Source organism: Tenebrio molitor, chromosome 2 (assembly GCF_963966145.1).
Source record: "Tenebrio molitor chromosome 2, icTenMoli1.1, whole genome shotgun sequence".
Taxonomy (NCBI): Eukaryota; Metazoa; Arthropoda; class Insecta; order Coleoptera; family Tenebrionidae; genus Tenebrio; species Tenebrio molitor.
In genome coordinates, this window is record NC_091047.1 from 20044696 (window position 1) to 20070447 (window position 25752).

Genomic DNA, 25752 nt, shown 5'->3' on the forward strand with positions numbered 1-25752 from the left:
AAAATAAAAATATTTTAAAAACTTTCTAAATCGATATATGTGTGAGAATGTTGGGAGAACTGTTTTAGTTCAAAATTCAAAATTTCAAAATTACTTTGTTAATATTGAAATTCAGTCAAGTGAATGTCGTTTTGTCTGAATTGTTTTAATTACGAGTAGCACTTTACAATTAGTAGGTTAATTGAGATGTTATTAATAGGTAGACATTCAAATAGAAAATCAACTGAATGACCTTGAATTACAAAAGGACTCTCCACATGAACATAGGTTAGAGGTGTTGGATTTTCTCATGAGCTATGAGTCATGCGTAAACGACGATTTATCGGTCTCAAGTAGACGCTACAAACCGACCGGAAAACATCGTCATTCGTTACGTTAGTTTCGTCTCTCTCCCGTTTATTTGGATGTAAAGTACTTAGTCGATGTTTTCAGTTTTCAGTTACAGATTTTTCACTAGTTTATCGCTCCCCTTTCGTCCAGATATTTCCAAGGTCACAGCCCATGAGAGAATCCAACACTTCTACTCCTATAAAGGTGGCAGTGCGGTATAAAAAAAAATGGCGATATTATTGTGAATGAAGAGAGGGGGAAAGAAAAATGAAAGTTGTCGGAAAATATTTCTTTAAAAATTGAGTTGACTCTTCCGAGGTGCTGAAGAAAATATTTCCAGTCTTGCTAACTCACCGGTTCGTTGTCGATTTGTGGCGATAATATTTCATGAATTAATTTTTGAATCTAACGCGACACTATACCACATAATCGTGAAAAACGATCATTTCGTCATGGATTATAGGTTAAAATGCGCGCTCGGTTGTTCGGTGGTTTCGGGAACACAACAAAATTACAGTTTCTTTATTTTTGTGAAAATAAATAATGTATGAAAAACGGTCAATTTGCATCGGTGGCGAAACGGCGTCGTTGGAACGAATTGGAAAGCAAAGCAAGGGCCCGGCCATTTGCGGAAATCGGCGGCAACGCCAAATAAATTTACCTTTATTAGCCGGAATAACATCTGGATTTTTATCGTCTTTTTCAAACAAATCCTCGGATTCGGACCGTAACGGCAATGTGACTTTCTCCTTGACGGGCAGGAATCCGGGTCTAAGAGCACGGGAGCCTTCTCGATGCGCGGCTCGTACTTTGAGAGCCCCCAGAATTACAACCGTCACCAGAAAGAGTGCGGTCACGATGCCCACTAATATTCCGAGGATCGGCGTTATTTCCAGCTGATCCCGTGTCCCCAACGATAAAACTGAAACAGAACGAATTATTACGGTTCAGGTGAAAAAAATTACCACCACCCAAAGAATTTTACACTCTCTCATCTCTCACACAAATTTACACATGTCAAACAGTATTAATCATCCGCTGCCTAAATTAGAGGCACGACAAACATACCAACATGTTTAGCTAAAATTTATTTTTAAATATTTACATTTGAATAATAAATTTTATCATACGAATACATTCATTAAAAATAACAATTTGCACCTAGAAAATAAAAACATGGACAAAAATCTCTTTGTAATTTTAAGTGATAAATTAATTTTTTCGGTTGTTACAAATTGAATTTACAAGTTCGCATCAGTTACGTGGGTCATCCATCATTTACCCTCCTCGACGTAGGAGTTGACAGAAAAATAAAAAATTGTTGATCAATGAGCGGTGATTCAGACAGTAACATGTGACAGTTGACTGGTGTCTCTTTTCTACTTAAGAATGGATGGGGTCACTGATCAGCGCATTTGTCTATTTTTAAAACTGGCTAAAATCAAAATCCAAGACGTAGTAAAATATCTCCATAAAAGAGGATTTGGGACTGAGAACCAGTGTGATAGAAAAAAGTGGTGCAGGATATGATACTGCATGATGTATGAGAAATATTTTCTGTAAGTAGGGTAGAAACATTTTGCACAAAGAATTATGCCAAAAAGGAGACTTTTCAATGACCTTGAATTACAAAACGAAACTTCATAAGAAAATATATTGGTAGAGAAACATTATTCGTAAGAATTTCTTAGTGGATAGGTTTAAATTCAAACTTAGTGGACCAGTCTGTTAGGAATTTTATTTGGGTTCCTTTTAAATGTTTTCTAATTTAATTTGAAAATTATTGATAAAAATTATATCTAGGGTTAAATATTTCTGAGCGATTAACAAAGTTAGACTCTTCTACTCGATGTAAAATAATTTAAATACTGAGAAAAGCGCGGCTATCCAGAATTTGAATGAGGTTTAAAATGCCTTGAACAATTTATGAAAGACATAGTGATGTAATATTTTCCAGTGAAAACATGTTAAGTTGTAGGCGTATGAAAAAAGCTTGTATTTGTGGAAAGCTGAAAGATTTACCTGTTTGTTTTTCGGCGACTTTCAGCATCAGTCCTTCCAATAAAACAGTTTCACTTCTCCCTTTCGAGTTGGCGGCGTACACCACCATCTTGAGTATCTTTCCCGGATCCAGGCCGCTCACAGTAAACAACGGGAACTTGGCAGACACATTCGCCTGGAGGGTGTCCGTCTGCTGGTCGTAAACTTCCAGGAGAAAAAACTGCGGTTGGCCGCCGTCAAAACCCTCCGCGCACTCCACATCCAGAGACTCGCTGGTCTGGTTCATGATGGTACAGTTGAAGGGCGGGTCCGGTTTGCCGGCGGCGATGACGTGGAAAATGCACGGTTCTAATTGACGGCCGGCCAGGTTGTTGGCCCAGCACATGACGGTGCCGTAGTCCAGCTCGTTCATGGGGGTGTAGGTCAGGGTGGAAGTGAAGTGGTGCAAACCGGAGTGGTAGCGCATCTGGGGCACGTCGACGTTCTCGGCGGAGTTATTGAAAGACCACTTGAAGCTGTCCGGGGGTGGGTACGATTCCACCTCGCACAAGATTTTAGCATTCTCGTGCCTTGCCACGCCGTATATACGCTTTTGTTCCGTTCGGCACACGGGCTTGTCTGAAAAGATTTCTTTCTATTAACAACAGCTCCGATCGAAATTTTTAACGTAGGTTTACAAAAGGTTTTGCGCCCTTTGAAGGGACTATTATGTCGACCCGAGAGGTAATCAGAATTAATGAAGTTGGAACCCTAGATTCAACATACGTCTCTCCTGCATCAGATCTTTCGGAAAGATAGCAAAAAATTATCCAAAGACGTATTTCTTGCTTGGCGAGCTTATCAAACCACAACTTCTAATGAAAATCGCACTGTAATAAACATCTAATAAGAAACGTGCAACAACAACAATCCAGAAATGTTTGATAATTTAAAAAATTAATAAGTAGAAAATAAATAGCGAGTGTGTGCTTGCTTTTGTTTCCTTTAATGTATGGTGTATGAACTGTATTGAAATAAGGTAGAGGTGTTGGATTCTCTCATGGGTTGTGACCTTGGAAATATCTGCGCGAAGGTGGAGCGATAAATCTGTTAATCAAAACTGAAAACGTCGACTATTTTATATGCAAATAGACGAGAGAGAGACGGCACTAACGTAACGAAGACGATGTTTTCCGGTCGGTTTATAGCGTTTACTTAAGACCGATAGTCGTTTGCGCAGATATGACTCATAGCCCATGAGAAAATCTAACACCTGTACTCGTCTGTGACCCGCGCTTATTTCCGCAACAGCAGGGCTCTGAAAAATAAATCGTACTAGAGGACACTAGAAGTGACTACTTGGAACAATATTTTTTTACATATTTTACAGAAAGAGCACATTTTATAAAAAGATTAAAAATAGTATAAATACCTTATAATGCGAAATGAAAGTTTTAGAAAATTAAAAAACCACTCATTATTTAATTCTGTTATTATGATTATAATGATTTAATTATCTTGAATTGTTTATTATCCTTTTCTGGACAAAAAATTGTTCATGTATTTAAATTAATCGTCGACAAATTGTTGTTAAAACAATTTTGTTTTGATTTTTTAAGTTTATTTCGTAACAGTTTACCTATGCGGTATAAGATAAGCATCTTTGAAAATGAAATTAAACTAATTAGCCCATAAAACATGCTTAATGCACTTGCACTAATAAAAGTCGCCATTATGAGATGGGCAACATGTACTTAACTGGACATCAAAATTTCACTAAAGTGATTTACCTGGACTCGTAAAATGTTTTATGACTACCAATCTACACAATTCAAGTGTTTGGTCATTCCACTCCTTATTTGCTCTAAAATGTACACTAAATAGCACCTATTAAGTCCTAGACTTGATTTAACTGCATTTTTAAGTTTCCACTAGTAAAAATTCGTTAGAAGAAAATGAAGGTAAACTGCAAAAATTGTTTTTTATTCTGTCATAAAATATGCTTTGTTGCGTGTATCGTACCAAGTTGGGTGCAATCAATCTAATCCAAAAAGATAAGAGATAAGCCACGTGAAACCTCCAAAATTAGTTGCTTGATGTTCCATTTTCAACAAGACATCTAATTAGGTCAACAGAGAAAATTCTTTTCGTAGGCACGAATTCATGCGTTCTTTCGGAAAAAATAATTTTTATAAAATAAACTTGCTGAATATTTTGTTATTTTGTTGTTTTCTGTTGAAGACAAGTACACAAGCGATTATCGAAGACCCATGGTTGGCGAAAATTGTACGCAATTGTTTAATTAGCCTCCAACATTTTACTGTTTGCGTAAACAGGCAAAATTAACGTAATAAAATATTTATTACACACGGAAATATTTATATTCATTAAACGAAACTTTTATTTACCTTAAAGTAAGACATAAACTTTGTATATTTAATTTATTAAGAGTTTTTCATGTAAATAAGCAAGAATTTTATTTACGTTTTATTAAGATAATAACACGTTGAAGTTGTTTACACGCCCGGGTAAAAGCAACATCAAATTATGCTCTTTTCCCGGGGAAACAAACATAAGTCGCATAAACAAACAGTACGAAAAAACAGTTTTGTCTCTCTAAATCTACCTGAAAGTTATTCGGAAGTTAAGCCTAAAGTGTAATAACATTAAACAGAGGAAGTTATAGGGCGGAAAGAGTGGCCGACATTTGGCCTGGAAATCCAAAGGAATATTTAAAAAAAATGAAAGCAAAATATAAGCGAAAAGGATTAATACAGGATATATTATTATGTATTTATTTATATAATAAGCAAATTTTAAAAACGCAGCAGGAAAACTACCTCTTTCACTCAAACATGTAGCTCATAAATTATACTCGAAATGGTCCTTGGCTCGGGGGTGATTTTGGACAGTGACCAGACAGTGACGTTTGGTGAATAATTCGTGGCCCGGGGGTGGGGCAGTGAATTAGGCTTGTGATGGTCAGTGAAAAAAATACAGTTACCAGGTATTTTGGTAACTGGGTGATGACAGCAGGTTTGGGCAACCTAGGATATGAAATAAGTACCATCAATGTATAAAACCTGGCAGTGATAGATGGTAAAATTCCTGAGCATTAGGTCCGGGTGGGGCACCTTTGGCTCATGACACGGTGATGTCGTTGATCGGGCGCATCCTGTCGGGATGGCCGGTGGTGGCAGCCAAGTGCACAGATCATACGTTGCTGGGTCATGAGGTAATCCCGGTTGCCAGATACTGAGGGGACATTAATAACATATGGACGGGAGCTATCGCGCTCTCACGCTGGCATTGGCGGTCTCCTTTTGCGGAGATTGGGGGCGGACTGTGCATCCTAAACTGCACATTGGGGCTGTTACAGGTGCTACCAGAACATGCGAAGCAACCCCGGAATGTAACGCTCTGAAGATGACGCCCGTGGTTGGAGCCCCTCGTCATGATCGAGTTAGCGGGAGGAAACCCTCTGGTGAGTCACTGTATGCCCTTGATTTGTGACAGATGTGTCAGGTATTGAGTGGATAAGGCCCTTGGGCAAAAACCAAGTCTTACAATGTTAATTATACTAGTTTAAATTATTTTTTAACGATTACCGGAAGAGGATAGTTATTTAGGTCTAATGTATGTTTCTTTATATGTTTGAGCATCTTTCTAGTTTTAAATATTGAATGCATAGGGACGGGACTTTCACCACTGGATAGCTTATTTATCCAGGAGTGACACAGGATAATACAGAATTGTGTTACGTTATCAGTAATAGACACAAAACTGAGAGAAAAAGTGAATGGTATGTAAATTTTTTTAGTCTATAGATAAAATATAAATAAAAGAAACGTCTTATTTGAATTGAATTATTACTAATATGCCACTATCTCGTTAATAATGTTCCTAATAATCAATTAGTCTGGCCTGAACGCCGTGTCACTTAGTACGTTGTTGGTGAGATGACGAGAATAACAACGTTAATGAAGAGGCGCCACTTACACATGATTTTGAGTTCGACGCCGTTACTGTCTCCATCTCCTTCGACGTTGGAAGCTACACATGAATAATTTCCAGCTTGGCTCCTTGTAACTCCCTGCAAAGCCAGATTCCCTCTACTCATTATAACGCCGCCTTTTTGATTGTGTTGCATAACTTGATCCTGCAAATAAATGAAATAATTTAAATATTTGTACACAACTCCGAACTATTCTTTGAATCCGAAATTAATTTAATTGAAAACTCGGTCTTGGAACGGCGAGATGTGAATTGGATAATTGTTGTCTTTGTTCGAGTTTGATGGCGTAAATGTTTGGCGTTAATCCAGCGATTTTCCACTGGGATAAGTGATACAAACATACGTTTCATCTGAAATACAAGTTCACTCGTGCAGTTAATTAGTAAATCGATTAATTGTTAATGGTTTCCGTTTTCAATACGAGAACTGCGTGTCGGTCGAATCAATCAATTTAGTCGACAACCCAAAAACTCTCTTTTTTCGATGCCTCCAATCCGTCTACATGCTGAGCTGACGCTTTTGTTTTCACACCAAACAACCGGATAATAAGGGTAGCGAGAAGAGTGATTTGCCTAATATGTGAAGGGTGTCGTTTGCAACAATAGCTAACAGAAGAATTTAATAAATATCGCAGATCAGGGTAATTAAATTTTAAAGTGAAATCTACTACTCCCGATCCTGTTTTCAACTTTACGTCGAGATTATGTAAATTGACATAGATATTTTATCTTTATTATTTTAACTTTCAAAGTCAATCTCGATTGTGGTGCAGTACTATGAAAGATATATTATCATGAGAGAACCTTAATTACTTGCTTGTGCTGGCTGGACAAGGTTTCAATCCATAAATCAATATTGAAGCAGGTAGAGGAATGTCAACAGAAAATTGTTAGTTCACCTAACAGTAGTAGCTCCTGTGCGAGAATCTTTGGGAACATTTTCAGTAGCCTCCCTTGAAAATGTTAGAAAATGTAACAGTAGCGCCCTGTAATAGATTAATTATTATTATTGGGAAAACTCCTGTGCAATCAATCCCAACAATCCCAACTCCATCAGGCGCTGCTTTAACTTCACTCCTTTAAGATTTGAAGAATCGTCAATACAACTTCAGACAAAAGATGTAATCGTTTTGAACACATGAACGTAAATGAACGATGAGGTGCAGATCTGCACCACGTTGAAATATCGGGCCTTCAAATAAATATATATTTAGAGTAGGCATAGGCGACATTCTAATTCTGTTAACAGTGTAAAGTAATTTTTGTAGGTAACCAATTATTCTCGGGAGTTACACAGGTTACATAGTAAGCTTTTCCCAATTTGATATTGTCATATTCCGTGGAGGGGGAATAGGGAGAATGCACTACAAAAATTAAAAATATTTTCTAACCTAATTTTATTTCGTTAAAATGTCAGACGTTTCTTGTGTCATTTTCAACGCTGGAAAAATGTTGCAAACAATTGAATTTCCATAGGTTGCTCTAAATATAAATTTATTTGAAGGCCCTTTAGTGGGGTGTTCATTTAAATTTATCCTCAAAGCTGGCGTTAAAGAGTCGATTGTGAATGCCCCACTTGTCAGTCTGCAGAGTAAAAACACAAAAAACGCAAAAAATTAGGTTAGATTTAAACAGCTGATCCATGATCTATAATCCGTGGTGTGTACATAATCACAAGAGCCGATACTCTTCAACGCGTACTTTGAGGATACATTTAAATGAACACCCGATACTTCAAGAAGTCGACCTCTGTATGTCATAAAATTCTCCTATACTATTAGAGGTGTTTGATTTTCTCATGGGCTATGAGTCATATCTGCGCAAACGACGAATATCGGTCTCAACTAGGCGCTACAAACCGACCAGAAAACATCGTCATTCGTTACGTTAGTTTCGTCTATTTGCATGTGAAGTAGTCGACGTTTTCAGTTATCGTTTAGAGTTTTTTCACTGGTTTATCGCTTCGTCTTCGTGCAGATATTTCCAAGGTCGCAAGTCACAGGTCACAGGCCATGAATAAGGGCAACACAGTTGAAGGCGAAAAAGTGATTCAGTTAAATGGGATATATAGCTAAGGAAAGACAAAAATGGTAGCAATTCGTTACTACCATATGTCCCAAGAGGGAATAATGGGATCTCCTACTACTACTGTAGCCCATGAGAGGTCCAACACCCCTACCAATATGAGAGACGAAGCAATTTTAATTGTTTCAAAAAGAATTTAGAAGTATAGAACAATATTTTGATATTTTACAATTTCGTAAACGTTAAAAAACCTCACGGTTTCTAGTTCTGTTAAGCGTAATTTCGTCATTCATTATCCAAAACAATCTTTTGAATTTTTGATGTTTTTAAGTTGACATTCTTGAATAAAATGATCAGAGTCCGTTAAAATACAACCTATTTCTTCGCAAATTCATCTTGACTCTGCACTTTGCGTCCTAAGCAATTAGAATGTTCCAGATTCTATAATTTTTTTTGGGGGTTGATCACCAACACTGCACCGCAGTAGTGTTTCGACGGCAGTGGCTAAATATGTGCACATTTCTCATTCTTAATGGCCATTTGTATAATTTTAGGTCAGATACGACTTCTTCTGACTCCTAAGTAGCGCAGGGAGAACTGAAATAGTGCCATAAGTGTGTATAATGGCGCATGGAATGGAAGTCGGCGATGTTTTGCCATAAATTTCTCTTTATTTTAATTCGGCATTAGAGTGGTGCAAGGAATATTGTGATGAACCAGAGGAATGATTACTTTCTTCAGGATTACCATCACAGTATCCTATACAATTTGATTTATGTTCATTTTAAGCCTTTTCCAACAACAAATAGCGTTTAATGTGTTGTGTGATATTATTCATAAAAATACATATACCAAATGCACAGTTCATCAAAAATATAGTACTTATATTATTATACGAGTTTAATAAGACGCTTTATTATCACATGAGTGCTTTAATGGAACGAATGTGTTAATACGTCTTATTAAACGAGTGTAATATACTAATTTATCTACTTTGCTTTACTAATTCGTGAAATTTCGGCTGCTCCAGTTGTCAAATTACACTAGAAATTTTCGCGTGGGTTGGTAACAGACATTTTTCACAAAAATGACCTGACCTGACCTGACCTGACGTCAAACGGCTGATGTTGCCAATATAACAAAAGCTAAAAGTTACCAAAAACAGTTTAATAATATGATTCATTATTAAACTGTTTTCGATATAATAATGAGCCCATTAGCAACGCAAAGTAGATAAAAATTATTTTTTGTTTATACTCCAAAATCTTACTGAATCAGTGCAAAAGCGCTTCATACTTCTCATGTGAGATAGAGGATGATACAATATCTTAAGGATTACGCGTACTAGCCACGGAGATTGAGAATTATTGGAAAATTCTACGTGACTTTATAAATGAATCTACGGAACTTTTTTGTTATCCTATTTGATTAAATAAAAAACAAAGGGAATTTATTTAAATGATATATGTACTGATATGAAAATTATTTTATGTACACGTGTATACAGTGTGTCCAAAAAGTCTGGAAACACCCAAATGAAAACGTCACGCATAATTTTTGAAAAAAATCTAAAGACAAGTCAATTAGTGTTTTAAAAAAGTTTTCTGTTGATAGTGTTTGTTCGGTCTTTTCGATGACCGATGATATTATGTTATAAAAAAATTTACTGAAATAATAGAAAACGTCCAAAACGAATTTTATTATCGTTTAGGATACTGTCAAGATGTTCAAGAACAACATTTTGAACATTTGTTGTAAGAATTATAGTTGCCTTTCAAAATTAAAAAAAATTTCAATTTACTTTGACTGTGGGGTTGACAATTAAAAGATCTATTAAAAGCGGTAGTAAAAATGCGACGTTGCCGTTTAAAAAAACCTCTGATGACATCGTAACTCTTTCAAGGTCATCAAAAACAGCAAACACATACCATCAACAGGAAGCTTTTTGAAAACGCTAGTTCACTCGTTTTTGCGCTTTTCTCGAAAATCATTCGTTTCTATTTTATTGGGATGTTTCCAGACTTTTTGGACACACTGTATGTATATTTGGAAATATGTATGTGTAAATGTGGTATTAAAATTATTGATCCGCTGAACATTCAAATTCCAATACATTAACAGATATGATTTGTAGAGATAATTATGTTGGGAGATTATAAGGATTCATTAAAATTGAAGCTTTGGAAATTGATAATAATTTGATGCAGAACGAGTGTACAATTTAATTAAATACCATATGTTTCAAAAAATTTATGATAAAGAACGGCTGTAAATAACAAAAGCATGGAAAACTTGTGGCGCAACTTTACATCATTACACATCAGCACAAACTAATATCCACATAAGCTAACTTTGAATTGGTGAATTACAGTGCTATTGGACTATATCTGCGGAACGGCGGTTCGATCAAATTCTGATAAGGGGACTCATTCACATAGGAACTATTCCGAAACCAAAACGATTTTTCATCTTCGTGTTCATGACAACTGTCGTAATAATGACTAATAATGATTGGATTATTCAAGTTAAGTGATTCGTTTCCAAATCGTGATCATACATTTTTAAAACTTATAGAATATTATTGCATTTACGTCATGAAATATTCAAAGAATCAAGCATAACGAATTATATGTCAAAATGACCAGCGCGGACGCTTTTTAGTAACTGAATTTTATTACAAGAAAAAACTGTATTTGATACTATTTAATCTGCAGTAGACGCTAACACATTAGAAAATAAACTTCATCACAAATTATTTATTTAATTAGTAGTTAAGTCCATTTACCGTTAGGTATAGGACTGAAATGTAATATACAGGGTGTATCAAAACGACCGCACCAACTACTTGTAATCGTATAAAGTAGAGTGAAAGGAACGTGAAAAAAATAATACAAATGTTCTCCTGATGCTTTTTTGTTTTTTCTTATTTTTCTGAATTTTGACTTTTTTGTTGAAATATACAAGCACATGATAAATTGACTAAGATTTATTCAAAAATTGTGTAACAAATTTTAAATTTCAGTTTTTAAAAAAGCAAATGCACTAAAAGAATAGTTATTTTTATATTAAGTGCGCGAAAAGGTCTTTTACGCCGAGACGAAGGTCGAGGACTGCCTACTGATAAGCCTTTGAATGCACAAAAACATCTTCGCGCACGAAATATAAACAATATTTTTTCTATAATTGATTCAAAAAATTGAAATCAAAAATTCAAATTTTTGAAGGAACTCTGAAGTTTCAATGCAGTGACCATGTTGCTAGGTAACTAATAAAAAACAGTGCGTGAAATGAAAAACAGAAATAGTCGCATGCGTGAAATTGCATTTCACACACTGTTTTGTATGGTTTCTATGGTTTCGATCTTACTAACAATGCAAAAAAAAATACACGTTAGAAAATGACCCACTTCAAGCACAGATAACTATGCGTGAATTTCAATTTTTTGAATCAATTATAGAAAAAAATAATTTAATTAGTGAATGTTATTGTAATTGTATTGTAATCTTAGGGAGTTGTATTTATATTTGTATTATCACATCACATCAAGTAATTGTTTAAGTCAAATAAAAATTAATTTCCGAATATGTAATAGAAAAAAAATTATTGCAATACAATACGATGGGAGGTTTCGCACAGGAAGTTGTCACACTTCTTGAAGGGAATGTATCGATGGTTTAAAGTTGCAGGGAAAGTAAAATGCTACTACTCAGCACTAAGAGGGAAATTGTTGAGACAGGTGATTTTGATCCTTTTCTTCAATATTATCCAGTGTTATGGCGGATTCAAAGATTTTTTTTAAAAGATAATACTTTTGAACAGACGTCGCTGTGAATGCTTACAAATTCGAGTTGAAAAATATTTTTCACAACTTGTCAAGATTATTCCAGATCAGTCATCAAGAGAACTCATTTGAATAAATTCTGCTTTCTTATCATCAGAAAAAAATATATTTGTATTTATATTTTTGATTAATGAAAAGTTCAAAATGTCAACAGATCTTATCGGCTATCGTCGCAAGATTTTAGTAAAAAACTGGCATTTCGGTGAGATCTTTATTTTATTCTCGAATTGTAGAATAAGCTGTAAGTGGTTAAAATCACAGAAAATCAATAACTGGAAGGCACAGAAAGAATAATCAGCTTAACTTTTCATAAGTTCTTGACAAAACTCGTAAATTAAATAAGTTTGTGATTAGCAAACATTCCAGTGGAAGTTCAGATTTACCTCAAAAACTGAAGTGATCTCGGTAAAATTTTGATGATGCTTCGGCTAACTAGTACAAAGTTTGCTTATCAATTATAGATCAAGGGATAATCCGTTATAGCAGTTGGACATTTTAAATTACCTCTAGAATAAAAGAGAAAATAATTGATGAATTCGAAAAAAAAATGTTGGACATCAATAAGCCGACATTTGAAAATTATTTATAAGTTGAATTCGCTGGGAATTAGCCGAGCTTAACTTTGAACAGAAAACGCAAAAAGGCCGTGCCGAGTCAAAGCGTGTAACTAGCACGAGCTTTTGGATGTGCTTTGAACTTCTATCGCTTTTATATAGAAACTTTGTAGTTAATTTGGGAGTAATGTTTTAAAGTTAAATGTCCTATGATGGCGAGATTACCGCTTAAATTATTCATACGCGGCATCTAGTCAAATTTTCATCAAAAACATTAACACGTTTGCGGAGGTATCTCGGAGACGGAGACAATTAGTCTTTGATTTAATAACGACGACAAAAACCGCGACAAGAAACAACACCAATAAAACAGAACGGCAAGCTTGCAAACAGCTTTATTTTTTGCCGATGCTGAAATTTCTCTTTATTAGAGCGGAGCAGCAAGATCTGTGTACTAAATACACAGAAGTTGGTTGCTTATTTGTCTTTTATCTCGACTCGGAGACCACATACTTATCTGGAAGAGGCCCGAACTACAATTAATAAACGAACTTTAGTCGTAGGAAACTTCCACAGTAATTCTGCACCAGCACAATCTGAAATATTGCCGAAGAAGAGTGTCGCCCCGTGTGTGGAACCCTCTCTCTCTCTCGACCCTCCCGATTTCTCCCGTTCCAGAAGAGACAGTGGGGGTTGACGTATACGAGATCCAGACGATGTGACCCTGGAAGTATCATGTCCGCGCGCAGCTTCGGTGTTTATTATATCAGGGCGAAACGCAACAACAGCGTTCAGTAATTACAGCTGAAAGTCTGGACGTGTCTAGAGTTTCTGGAATTCCAGAGCATTTCAGGAAGAGGTGTAGCGTAATTCGTGCATACCGCCGTATACAAGCGTCTGACGTGGAGAAATGGATACATCCATTCGGCGATATTAAAGGGATGCTATGAGACATCAGGAATTCGGTACAATTGTTTCTTTGCTGTGCCTAAACTTCGATGTTCTTCGACGTCTCAAGGCAGTATATTTTCGTGGAACGTGACTCCGCTTTATTGAACTAAGGACATCCTTTTTAGCGAACGACGTGATGCGTTTATTTCGATTCCACACACATAAATAAATGTTGCTGTTTATTCGACAACGCGGCCCGTTCACTACTTGTCAGTCAAGATGGAGGCTTAGCCAAATCGGAAAAGGGACACCTGTGGAGGATGTTGAGGTTGGCGAAGCGTCGAAGAAGAGGGAGAAGTTCGGAGCAAGACCTTGCTTGTAATATTAACTAATGTTTCGTTATTATTGACGAAGGGTCCGTACGGATGTCCCAGAAGTTAACAAATAACCGGAGGGTACCTAATCTCCGCTGTACCGATACTTACCAAATGCATGGTCTAAAACTTGAGTCGCCGAAGGGGTTTGTACTTTATTAACGAACACTCACGTTGAAAATATTTGCCGGAAAAGTTTCACCCAAGGGAAACTGGTATTACGGACATACAAAAATATACAGGTGGCCCTAAAGTGCAGCATTAAATTTTAATTGAGAATTCTGGTGTGAAAATCAAGCCATTAAATGTATGTATATAATTGTTGTACGGTTTAAAGGTATTTTCGTATTTAAATGGTAAGCGATTTGAGCTGCTGACCAATCACTATAACTCTGTTAATTGCTTTTTCTGATAGGATGTATTTATATATGTATTTTGATTTATATCATTGAATTATTTCATTAAATCGTGACATTTCTTAATTGTCATTTTGACAGCATATTAGCGGAAAATGAACACACTGAAAATATTTAGAGCTGCAGAGTATTCTGATACGATTATTATAGCCTATGGAGGACGTGGTGCAAGCGCTTGCGCAGCTCTAGAAGTCTATGCTATAAGGCTTTCTCTTCGAGAGCATCCAACTGCAAATGTGTTTATGCCTAACAGGGCTAGAAATATAGGATATTCAATGCTTGAGACAAAAGGAGTTGATGAGTTCCATGAGAGACTCACACTGTACTGTTATTCAGGTTTTTGAGGAAGATAGAGGTGTTGAAAACGTTGCTAATATAGTTATTGTTATGCGCATGTGCTAAATCTCTTCTCTGGAGATCTTTCTCTTGGATTGCAGCTTTGTGAATTTTATTGCAACAAGAGGGAGCAAATCGCAATTGTATAAGAAGTATGTTATTTCCGGATAAATTTTTCTCGAGAGAAGAAACATTTAACATTCACAATTCATGATTTTAGGAGAGTCATTAGCAAGTATCAATACACGATTACGAAATTAAATGTCCACAATTGTGGAGTTTTGGATTTAGGTTTAAATTTGCTTGAGCTTCTAGATGATGTGCCGTTGCAATTTTTGCCGCATCCTTGGTTTCAACACGATGCTGCTCCGATGTATTATTCGAAGCATGCTCAACAAGGAGAAGATGCGGTGAGTCAATAAATTGGCCAGCGAGATCGCCCGATCTCACACCGTCCGAATATTTATTGCGGGCTCACATCAAAATGAAATGAAATGTTTATCTTGAACCAATGAACACTTTAGAACAATTGGATGATATATTGCATGTGAAACTTTGCCACCAATTACACCTCAGATGTTTCGAAGCGTTCAAGTAAGTGTAATAAGATCAGCTCGCCTTTCTATTCAAATTGGTGGGGCTCATTTGGAGCAGTTCTAAGATTGGCTACAACACTGTTAACTTTCTACTTTCTTATAAAGCAAAGCGACATAGTTTTTCATTTGTTTAAACTGTTGAGGTAAAAAAAGAACGAAAAAGAAGAAACAAGAAAAAAGTTACATCGCTACAAATTAAATTTGTTATGTTCATTCTAGAGTCAAACGTGAACTGTGTTGATTACCAGACTCCTCAGCCAGAATCCTCTAAAGTCTAGACAGAGGATTCTGGCAGCGTCAGCCAATACGCGCGAATATCACAAGTTTCAATCGTTTTTTGACAACTATGATAAAATTTCCCAGAATTTTAAAATTCTTACTTTTGATTTAAAAACGGAAAGGTGCAAAATATAAAAAATAGCATATTACATGCGTTTAATAATAAGTATTGTCGCACTTGCTTCTTTGGAGGCCTCCTCGCTTCGCTCGTCGTGTCCCAAACACGCGCGTGCGCCAATACCCTTTTTATTAAACTTATATAACAATATATGTACCATTGTTTCGTTTGATTATTAAACATTAAAAAGGATAATTGTGAGCTGAGGTGGTGATACCAACTTACAACAAGCTCCACATATTTTTATAAGTCTTTACTATTACCTATTGTCAAAGATTTATGAGTTCTTGTCACTTTTCTAAATGCCGTTGACTCCAGTGTCCAGTGTCACAAACAAGTTGCTGGAAGAATGTTTTGCTGCATCACAACATGTTAGTTGTTGCAAAAATTGCAATGCAAACCATTCTCTAGTAACTACCTAATTCATTTAATTAAGAATTTTCCTGTAAATCTAAAATTGACGAAAACTTGTTGTTTACCCTTTGTACTCACATACTTTGTATTGAATTCATTTTTGTATTTTGACCAAACCTTCTTGAGCAGCCATACATATTTGCAAACGATTTAACGCTATTACCTGTCATAATTGCCATAACAGTTAATCCAATTTAAAATTTTTAATTTTATACGACTTGTGAAACATTTAAAACTTTTGCGTTCACCTAAAAAGCTATATTTAGTTGCTCCAGTTTTAAACCAAATTTTCACCAAATGAATAATAACTAGTTCCAAAATGCGTACTCGCTCTGGGAATTAAATCTCTGCAAACACTTAAAACTTGTTAAATAATGACCGCGCTAAATGAATATTTTGTGAAGCTATTCAAATAGCTAATATTTTAATCATCGACACATGTAACCTTGTGATCAATATCTAGTGATCAGCAGTACGAACTACAACCCTGGATTTAACCTAGTTCAGATATAAAAATTGTTATCCCTGTATAATTTGATTCATTTTTTTCTATAGAGTGAAATAAAAATCTATCTTAGTAATAATTGTGTGCAATAAAAATCTATCTTAGTAATAATTGTGTGTTCTTGTAATTACATACTTGATATATTTGGTGTGGGGTAAAATAATTTCTTTCACTTAAGATGTACTTAAAACAGAATGTATCGATTTGCGACAAACAATGTAATATTATTTGAACGTATTTTACGATACACCTACCAAGAAAAAATTATAGGAAAAGCACATTTTACTGTGTTCTTTCATAGTGAAATATAACTGGTTATAACATTGAACTTCCCGGAAGCGTCTTGATTTTATGGCTTTGCAAACTTTAGAATTTTTGAATAATCAATAGATCGTATTATTTATTATATGAACGTCGTGTCACATAAAATGTTCCTTTTTATTCGAATCGAAGTGGAAAAAGTCCTCTAAGCTTGGTTATTTTAATAAATTGCTCAATAACCAGGTCACTAACGCTACATTCACGTGTATTAGCCTACGCAGGAAAATTGCGGTTCAGTTTCATTCCTACAATAAACATAATGACCGGAACAATAATTTTAAATCAATATCGTACATCAGCGAGTCTGTGTATCTAATGACGACTAAATTAATAAACCAGGGTATACAGTTAAACATATCATGTACATGTCAGTTTGATTTCGAATGCTGTTTGCACTAGTTAAAAGAGCCTCTACTACAAACATGAAACATTTACCTACATTTCAATAATTATGCAAAAGATAGTCCAAGAAGTTTTTCTGTGATAAAACTAATCAAGTTGAGCTGGACTTCTCTGCAATGTGGTTTTACTCGGCTTTAAATAACTCTACAACATTTTCCTACAATAAATCTTAGATTAGAATTTACGGCCGCCGGTAACATTTTTGCGAGATAGGGATCATGGAAACAGCAGGAAATTATTTGAACACGAAATTGGTAGAAAGTGGTTGAAGACAGCGATGTACAAAGTGTGGCTGGTTTGTTGTTAACTACTGTAAAGCAATTTCAAGTTTAAATCGACGTAGAAGACTACCGAATTGTTTACACACAGGTTTGGTTCTGTTTAATACAATACTCTTCGATTTGTACTAATTTATATCCGGATAATGGAAGAGAGAAAGCTGAAAGAACCATAGCAATATTCCAATTGGGTAAACATTTGTCGAAATTGGAAAATGACTTTTTTCTTGTAAAAATAAGAAAACCGACAACCGAAGGAGGGGAAATAACGATTTTGGTGGTAGTGTATATTTCTTTGTATGTTAGTGCACTTTTCTAGTCTTAAATACTGAATCGAATTCGACGGAACTTTTGCAGCTAGACAGCTCATTTATCCAGGAGTGACGTAGGATATATAACATTACTCTATCTTATCAGTAGTAGTCAGAAAAACTAAATAAAGGAGATAGACAGAGGGAAAGAACGAGTGAGGAAGGGAGAGATAGAGAAATATAAGTAAATTTTCTTATTTCTAAGTTTGGAAAAAATTCTAATTTAATTTGAAGGTACTGAGCAGATAAAGATTTATGTATTTTTATCGAAAAAAAAAACAAAAAAATAATACATTTATTGGTTGTAACGGCTATGGATCATTCTTTGTTTTCCGTTGACCTTAGACACTGACAAGTTTGACATTTCAATAAATGTTTTTTTTCTTAATTTGGTTACGTTTCAATTGTACTGACTGACATTTGTCGTTCGTTCTTGCGTGTGTCTAAAGTAACAGAAAAAATAAAAACTCGTTCTAAGCCAACTCCAAGTGAAAATTTTAATAGTCATCCGTTAGAAGTATCAGGAACCAACGTCCTCGAAAAATACGTTCAATTTTTCCTTTCCAGATGTCCCTCGTTTTAATTAAATCTTAATCATTACAGAAAACCTCTAACTTAGTAAACATTTATGTAAGCACTGACCTATGTTGGTCCAATGTATCTAAAGCAAAAATTGACAAAGTTTTGCGACTTAAGAAAACAAATTATATCGGTAAGTCATACCAAACTTTCTGTAATCCGGGGTGGCTTAGGCTGCTTCTCGATTAAATCCTTTCAATAAATTGAAAAAAAGTTTTATAATAATGTGAAAGATATTAATGGCGTGTAAAAAGTTATAATCAGAATTCCGTAAAAATCAGGAAAATATTTAAGTAACACTTTTTGATTCATTAAACAAATAGTTGAATATCGTTGTGTCATTTTAGCAATTACATTAAAATAATTTATGTTTTGCTACCTACTGTATATTTAATATTTTATTAATTATTTTTTTGTAACAATTTAATTTTACAGAAACAATGATGTAGCGAGTAATGATGTTCATTTGTGTTGAAAGCACTTATTTCACGCGTGGTATCACATGCTGCGCTCGTGGATGTCAAGTTTCCACTTGTAAAAAATACCAGTACTTCATAGGTACTCATAAACTACTTAAGAATACGCAACTGCTTACAGACTTCGTGTGTGACCAGAAGCGATTGTTTATGTATTTTTTATACTACTTAAACAAATATCTCTTTGATCTAAACGCCAACGTAATTTACATTTCAGCTTTCCTGTTTGGGGCTAGAGTGGTGCGAGTGACAGATGCAAAACGGTTAGTGACATTAGATTTATTCAAATAAATATACTGCAACACTACCTGTTTACGCTGACGTGAAACTTAAGCGAAATTCTGCAATTCTAAACACTTCGGGGATTTGAGCGTACAGTGAGGAGCGAGGGTGGGACGTGTGTGCTATATTCAACACACACCCCCTCAGTCCACGCGTTACATGCACGAGGAGTCATTTTCGTCGAGTAAACAATATATCACATTTGGCGAATGACAAAGTCTAAGTAATTTTTCCGAAATTCATCAGGAGATGTTTGACTGACTAACTTCAGTTATATAACAGAATGTCAGCGCTCCAGAAATTCGCCACCACCCCGCAACAAAGCGACCACAAAACAATCTACTTCGCAATTTATGAGGCAGGATCAGTCGTCCTCTTCTTTTGGCCACCGGAATCCATCGATGCTGCGAATGACGTGGAGGCGCACTCTTGGGATCTAGATTATGTAATCTGAACAGAACAGATAGCCTTGTATTGCGGTCTGAGCACAAAATACACAGAAATTGTTGTTTAACAATCCTTTTGCTATTGTTGAGCTTAATTAAAATACGATTTTAATTGCCGAAATATGAAATTTTGGATCGAGCTGCGACGACACGGTCCACCACGCAAGAACCGCATTACGAAATTTCCCGATAAGAATGTGAGTTGATGCTCGACTAAACTGAACTTTCCAACTCTTCAAAAGAAGTTTAACTAACAACAAACATAAAACTTTTGCGATTTGGCCGGGTCCTATAACGCTATTTTAAACTAGTTGTGTTTTTCCGGGATCCGAAAGCACCTTCCTCCGGATAATTTCACTTTAATTTCGGTTAAATGCGACAAGAAATTCAGATTTTCCCTAGGCTCTCGAATTTAAGGCGAATCTAATTTTCCACCCAAAAAGTATATTCGGCAAAAAAGACATCGCAGATTGAACACGCGACATTGCTTGTAACGTCAAGATTTACATATTTCCAAACAAAACTTGTCACTAAAAAGGAACTGCTACAGTTTCCCCGGAAATATTTCATATTTCCTACATGTATGTAAAGCGTTCTTTTTCAAATAATTTCTTATTCAAAATGTTCGCAAGTCGTGCGTTTTCATTACCTGGTGTTTTTAATGTACTGTATATAAACAAAATTAGAAGGCGAGTAATGATCAAAAATGTGGTTGTAATGAAACGAAAGTGTTTGCTTCGCTTTTTTTTTTGGCCGTCCTTCGCGGTGAGATAATAACTTATTATTGTTGAGAGTAGGTGTAGGCAGCTTTCGGCGCAAAAAACTAATTTAAATTGTAGAAAAAGAAAAAATTAGGTTGAGTACGCTCACAACAAGAGTTGAGGAACTCTAATTTCGTATACCGCTCTACTAAATTTACAAAAAATTTGCATTAAGAAGAGAAAGTGCGATTAAGGATTTTTTGTCGTGTCCATTAAGAGTTTGTGAATTAAAGAAAATGTTGATAATGGCACACTTCTCTTAGGGAATTAATTGTGTTCATTATGGACATTTTATATACCGTTATTTTTGCATAGGAAGCTAATTTATATGAAAATAAATGTTCCTTTTATTTATGTAGCTTAATAAAATGCCCCATTTAAAAAGTGGGTAAAACAAATTGGATTTTATAAATATTTAATTTAAATTTAAATAATATCTCAGATTCTAATAAATACAAATTCGTTAACAATAGGTAAGATATAATAAGAAGATAGAAAGATTATAAAATTGCTCGTTGTATCGTCTCGGCGATACAAAGTCGCTGGCGTTTCCAAACGACTTAGTTCAATTTGAAATGTGATTGTGAATGAAACAAATTCGTGTGATTTTCTAGACTTACTTAGATATTACTTCGTACAACAACACTGACCAACTCGTACACTCAGTTCAAGTTCAAATACATTTTATTCAGTTTTGTTTGGTACATTTTATGGTGTAGTTTTTACAATATATACAATTTATGTTCTTACTGCCGCTGAGGCTTATGGCCTTTTCAGCAGCGTACACTCAGGGGACGCCCACCCTTATATACAAGTGGGTGGGGATGCTAATCCCCTGAGGTGCAGAGAGAAAGAGAGGTACATAACAAAAAAAATAGACGGTATTGAACACTCATGTTATCTCTTTCTGTTATATTTTACTCAATTTTGTTATTTTTTTTTTCAATTAAAAAACATTCGTATTTTTAATTTTTAATTTTTCTTGAGATTTTACAACATAAACAGACACAAAAAATATGTAGAATACCTATGATATTAAATAACACAAGATTATCTTAATTTTTTTTTTTGTAAAATTCTTTATCAATAACAATACATTTACAAGGAGGCATCCATGTTAGTATGTTATTCCTTCTACATTATTGAAAACAAAAACGCCGTGTGGTATAATTTATTAAAGCATTTTGTCCTTTTCCTGTCTGTTACATATTTTTGAACACAATTTTTTTTTGGTAGTAACAACGGGTGTTCAAAAACTAATCCGTTTCGGATAGCTGGTGCATTTTTGGACATCTATACTCGTATAAGATTCAGTTCATATTCGCAAGGTAAATTTTAAGTAACGATAAACGTCATCCATACCACAACGAATCATCAGTTTCAAGATATCGCTGCGTTTGTGTGTGTAAACTTCCCGCTTATAAAAAAAGTTGTGTCTTATACACACCTCTTATACAGCCCGTTCATTAGAAACTTTCTGATTTACCGAAATCATATTAATATGAAAATTGGTAGTTGACTATAATCGAGTACTCCAAGTTCAAATGAAACATTTTCAAAATGGTGGAACTTCCGGAAATACCGGAAATCAACGCAATCTTTATTTTTTTAAATGGAAAGGCCTCATTTTGACTTCACATTTCGATTCTACGTTAAATTTTGAGTTCAGAACGTCTTTTTGCCAACACTTATCTGCCATCGTTTTTGACCTATGTCATCTTTTTTGCTAAAAAGCGAGTTTGCAGGGCTTCATTAACAAATTTATAACTCTTGAACCATCGCAAAAAAATAATTGTTTTTTTTTGTTGAATTCCTAAAGACCTGGCCGATCTTTTCCGCCATTAGTGAATTTTTTTTAATGTTTCATACGCCTACTGAAATTTTTCAAAATTGCTAATCAAAAAATGTCAAAAACTTCATTTTTTTAAATGGCAACCACCATTTGTGACACTAGATATAAATGTAAAATTTAATTTTAAGCCTACTTTTATTAACATTGTGTATGCCTATTCCCAGCCCTTTTGGAGTAATTTCGATTTTTTGAGTAAAATATTCTTTTTTTTATCAAACAATTGTTTTATTTGAATTTTTATTCAAAAATCACATGCAATAAACAGTAGATAACAACGAAATAATAAAAAATAAGCAAATTAACAAAAAAATATTTTCAATGAAATAATTTACATTAAAATATTTTTTTGTTAATTTGCTTATTTTTTATTGTTTTGTTGTTATCTAATATTTATGCTATTTTTGAATAAAAATTCAAATAAAACAATTGCTCATAAAAAAGAATATTTTATTCAAAAAATTTAAATTACGCCTAAACGGCTGCAAATAGGCATACATAATGTTAATTAAAGTGGCCTTAAGGCTAGGGCCACACTACAGACTTTTCATCGGCCGACAGTTTAGTTGGTTGCTTAATAAGTATGAGGACTTATGTGAGTGCGCACACTAAAGCGATTGTAGTCGGCCGACAGATTGATCGAAAACAGTTTAGTTTACCTGGTGGGCGCGGAAGCTACCCAATAGGACTAAATTATCGGCCGATTATTTAGTCTGTAGTGTGGCCCTAGCCTAAAATGTAATTTTACATTTATATCGAGTATCAGACACGGTAGTTGCCATTTAAAAAAAAGAAGTTTTCGACATTTTTTGTTTATCGATTTTAAAAAATTGCAGTAGGCGTATGAAATACAAAAAAAATGTCGTTGATGGCGCAAAAAAGCGGCCAAATCTTTGGCAAGTCAGTAAAGTAAAAATAAATTATTTATTTCTGATGGTTCAGGAATTATAAATTTTTTAATGAAGCCCTGCCACCTCACTTCTTTGCAAAAAAGATGACATAGGTCAAAAACGATGACCGTTAAGTATTGACAAAAAGACGTACTAAACTTAAAAGTTAACGTAGAATCGAAATGTGAAGTCAAAATGGGGCCTTTCTATTTAAAAAAACAAAGATGGCATCGATTTCCGTTATTTCCGGAAGTGCCACCATTTTGAAAATATTTCATTTGAACTTGGAGTAGTCGATTATAGTCAACTACCAATTTTCATATTAATATGATTTTGGGAAATCAAAAAGTTTCTAATGAACGGGCTACGTGAATCAGCCTGTATATTATGATACGAGTCTTATAAGAAGCATTTTGTAGCACGCACGGGTTTAGGATGGAGTAAGTGCTATAAAATGCCTTATAAACGAAATATCATACACTATGTTTTCTATTTTGCACATTTTTAAATAAAAAATCTCAGTTTTAAAATTTGGGGAATTTTATAGTGGTTGGTAATACAAATGTTACAGTGGAACATTTGAAAGTTCAATTTGAAGTTATTGTTATATCGTTTGTTTAGCATGATTTGACATTCGGCGTTTGATACATTGAAAGTTACCAACCTTGAAAATGTAAAATGTACTGGTGTACACTCTCTTGAGTGCTGTAATCGCTTTGTTATAAACGCAAAATAGAAAGGCAACTATTATTGTAGTATTATCATTTATTATATCATATGATCAAACAAAATGTCACTAAATTCAGAGTCTTCGCTAAATTCTTATATGAACTGTAATTTAATATTTTATTAAACACAAAAGAGTAGTATTGTAGGTTTTAGAATTTTATACAAAATAAAAAATGTATGCTTAAATCGTACTTTGTGATAGGCAAGTGGTAGTTCTCAGGTACCGTTCCTTCAAATAAATTCGGAATTAGAGTTGGCTGTGATTTTATTATGAAGTTGGTAACAATTTTTAAATTTTTAAAGGCACAGCAGTGACCTTGGACAGCACAGTACACGTGTTAAACGTCTATTACCAACCGTTACTAGATAAAATATATAAATCACAACCTACTCTAATTCCGGATTTATTTGAAGCCACGGTATTTACATAAAAATTGTAAAAGACGCGGAGTTCTAACTTACATAGGTTACTTTGACAGCATTGTTTGCTTAATCGAATGCTACTTTAATACGTTGTTGTCCGCCGTAAGTTTTTCTATTTCTGAATTAACAATGTATATAGTTAGTTAGAAATGGGGTAAATCTGGCGTTGTACGTGGTTCTTAGGTGACGGTAAAAATCTGTCTATCCCCTTTGGCGAAATATTTCCTGCGGGGTCGATCAGTTCCTAGATTACCTCTGGTGAAAAACTTCAATTCCAGCATTTGCGGTCTCGAACGAAATTAATTAAATCCAATACTGGGGCGATGGTAATTCACGGAAACAATGTGATGAGAAATTAGCAGGCAAATTAGACAAAATCGCGTTTCCGGTAAGATAATTCAGGCAGGCAGCGAGGCTGGCAGTTGTTTTGAGCGGAATTATGCATTGAAATTGCGTAGGAATGAACATTATAACTCACGTTGTGCTTCCAGAGTACTTTATATGCCTCGGGGTTCGCATTCACTTTGCATTCAAAGTAAACATCATCTCCTTCTTCGATGTCGTCCGGATTCAGGTTCGAGCCCAAAGACAGGTGCAGGATCGGCACATCTGAAACACAAAAGATTTTCAATCCGCTTTTCCTAGATTATCCGACGGTCTTTTTCCAATCGGCTCGTGGCTAGATTTTATATTGGTGTTTACGGATATTTGATTTTGTCAATCGTTTTTTTGTCGCAGTTAGTGGGTCGACGTCGACAAATCTGGCGGATTCGAAAAAAACCAACGTCAAAAGTATACATTTTCTTCGACTTGTTGGAATTATCGATGCGGTCGTGGATCTTTTGTGATTCAGGTCCAGGCGAGTTAAAGACCGCAGTTTTCCCAGGGAATCTCTTGTAATTAACAGCATTGTACTTTTTATATTCTTTGCGAGGACTTACAGAAAACGTTTAATTTCACGGTAGCTTCTTCCACTCCATTTTGCACCAGGTGATTAGATGCTCTACACGTAAGCGACCGACCGTTATCTTGTCTTGTAGGGACGAAGGACAACGTAGATGTTGTCACATTGCCGTCCGGTGAATCCTAAAGGACATATAAAAAGAGTTTGTGAGCGTCTCACTCTCGAACAGATTTACAGGCGGAGGAAACGGGGACCAGAAAGTTATGTGCGATATGGTCTCCCCGCCCACTTCTTAGTTCTTTCAAATTTTTCTGCAATTTAGATAGTCACAACCAGATGCTAACGTAATGATCTCTTCACTCAAAGGAAGCTTTAATAATTACTTTTCCATTTTATTCCTTGATAAATATAAATGTCAGATATAAAAA

At 35.0% G+C, this 25752-nt stretch overlaps 1 protein-coding gene across 2 annotated transcripts in view; it reads right to left on the reverse strand.

The window, feature by feature from the left end:
• Positions 1–25752, reverse strand: part of side-VI (sidestep VI) — a 279349-nt gene that overhangs the window by 8365 nt on the left and 245232 nt on the right. For both annotated transcript variants that reach the window (XM_069037844.1, XM_069037845.1), the window contains exons 8-12: positions 25362–25506; positions 24899–25029; positions 6310–6469; positions 2353–2949; positions 992–1252 (exon numbers count right to left, since the gene is read on the reverse strand). In XM_069037844.1, coding sequence (XP_068893945.1) covers positions 992–1252; positions 2353–2949; positions 6310–6469; positions 24899–25029; positions 25362–25506 — 1294 coding nt within the window. The remainder of the gene's footprint in view (positions 1–991; positions 1253–2352; positions 2950–6309; positions 6470–24898; positions 25030–25361; positions 25507–25752) is intronic.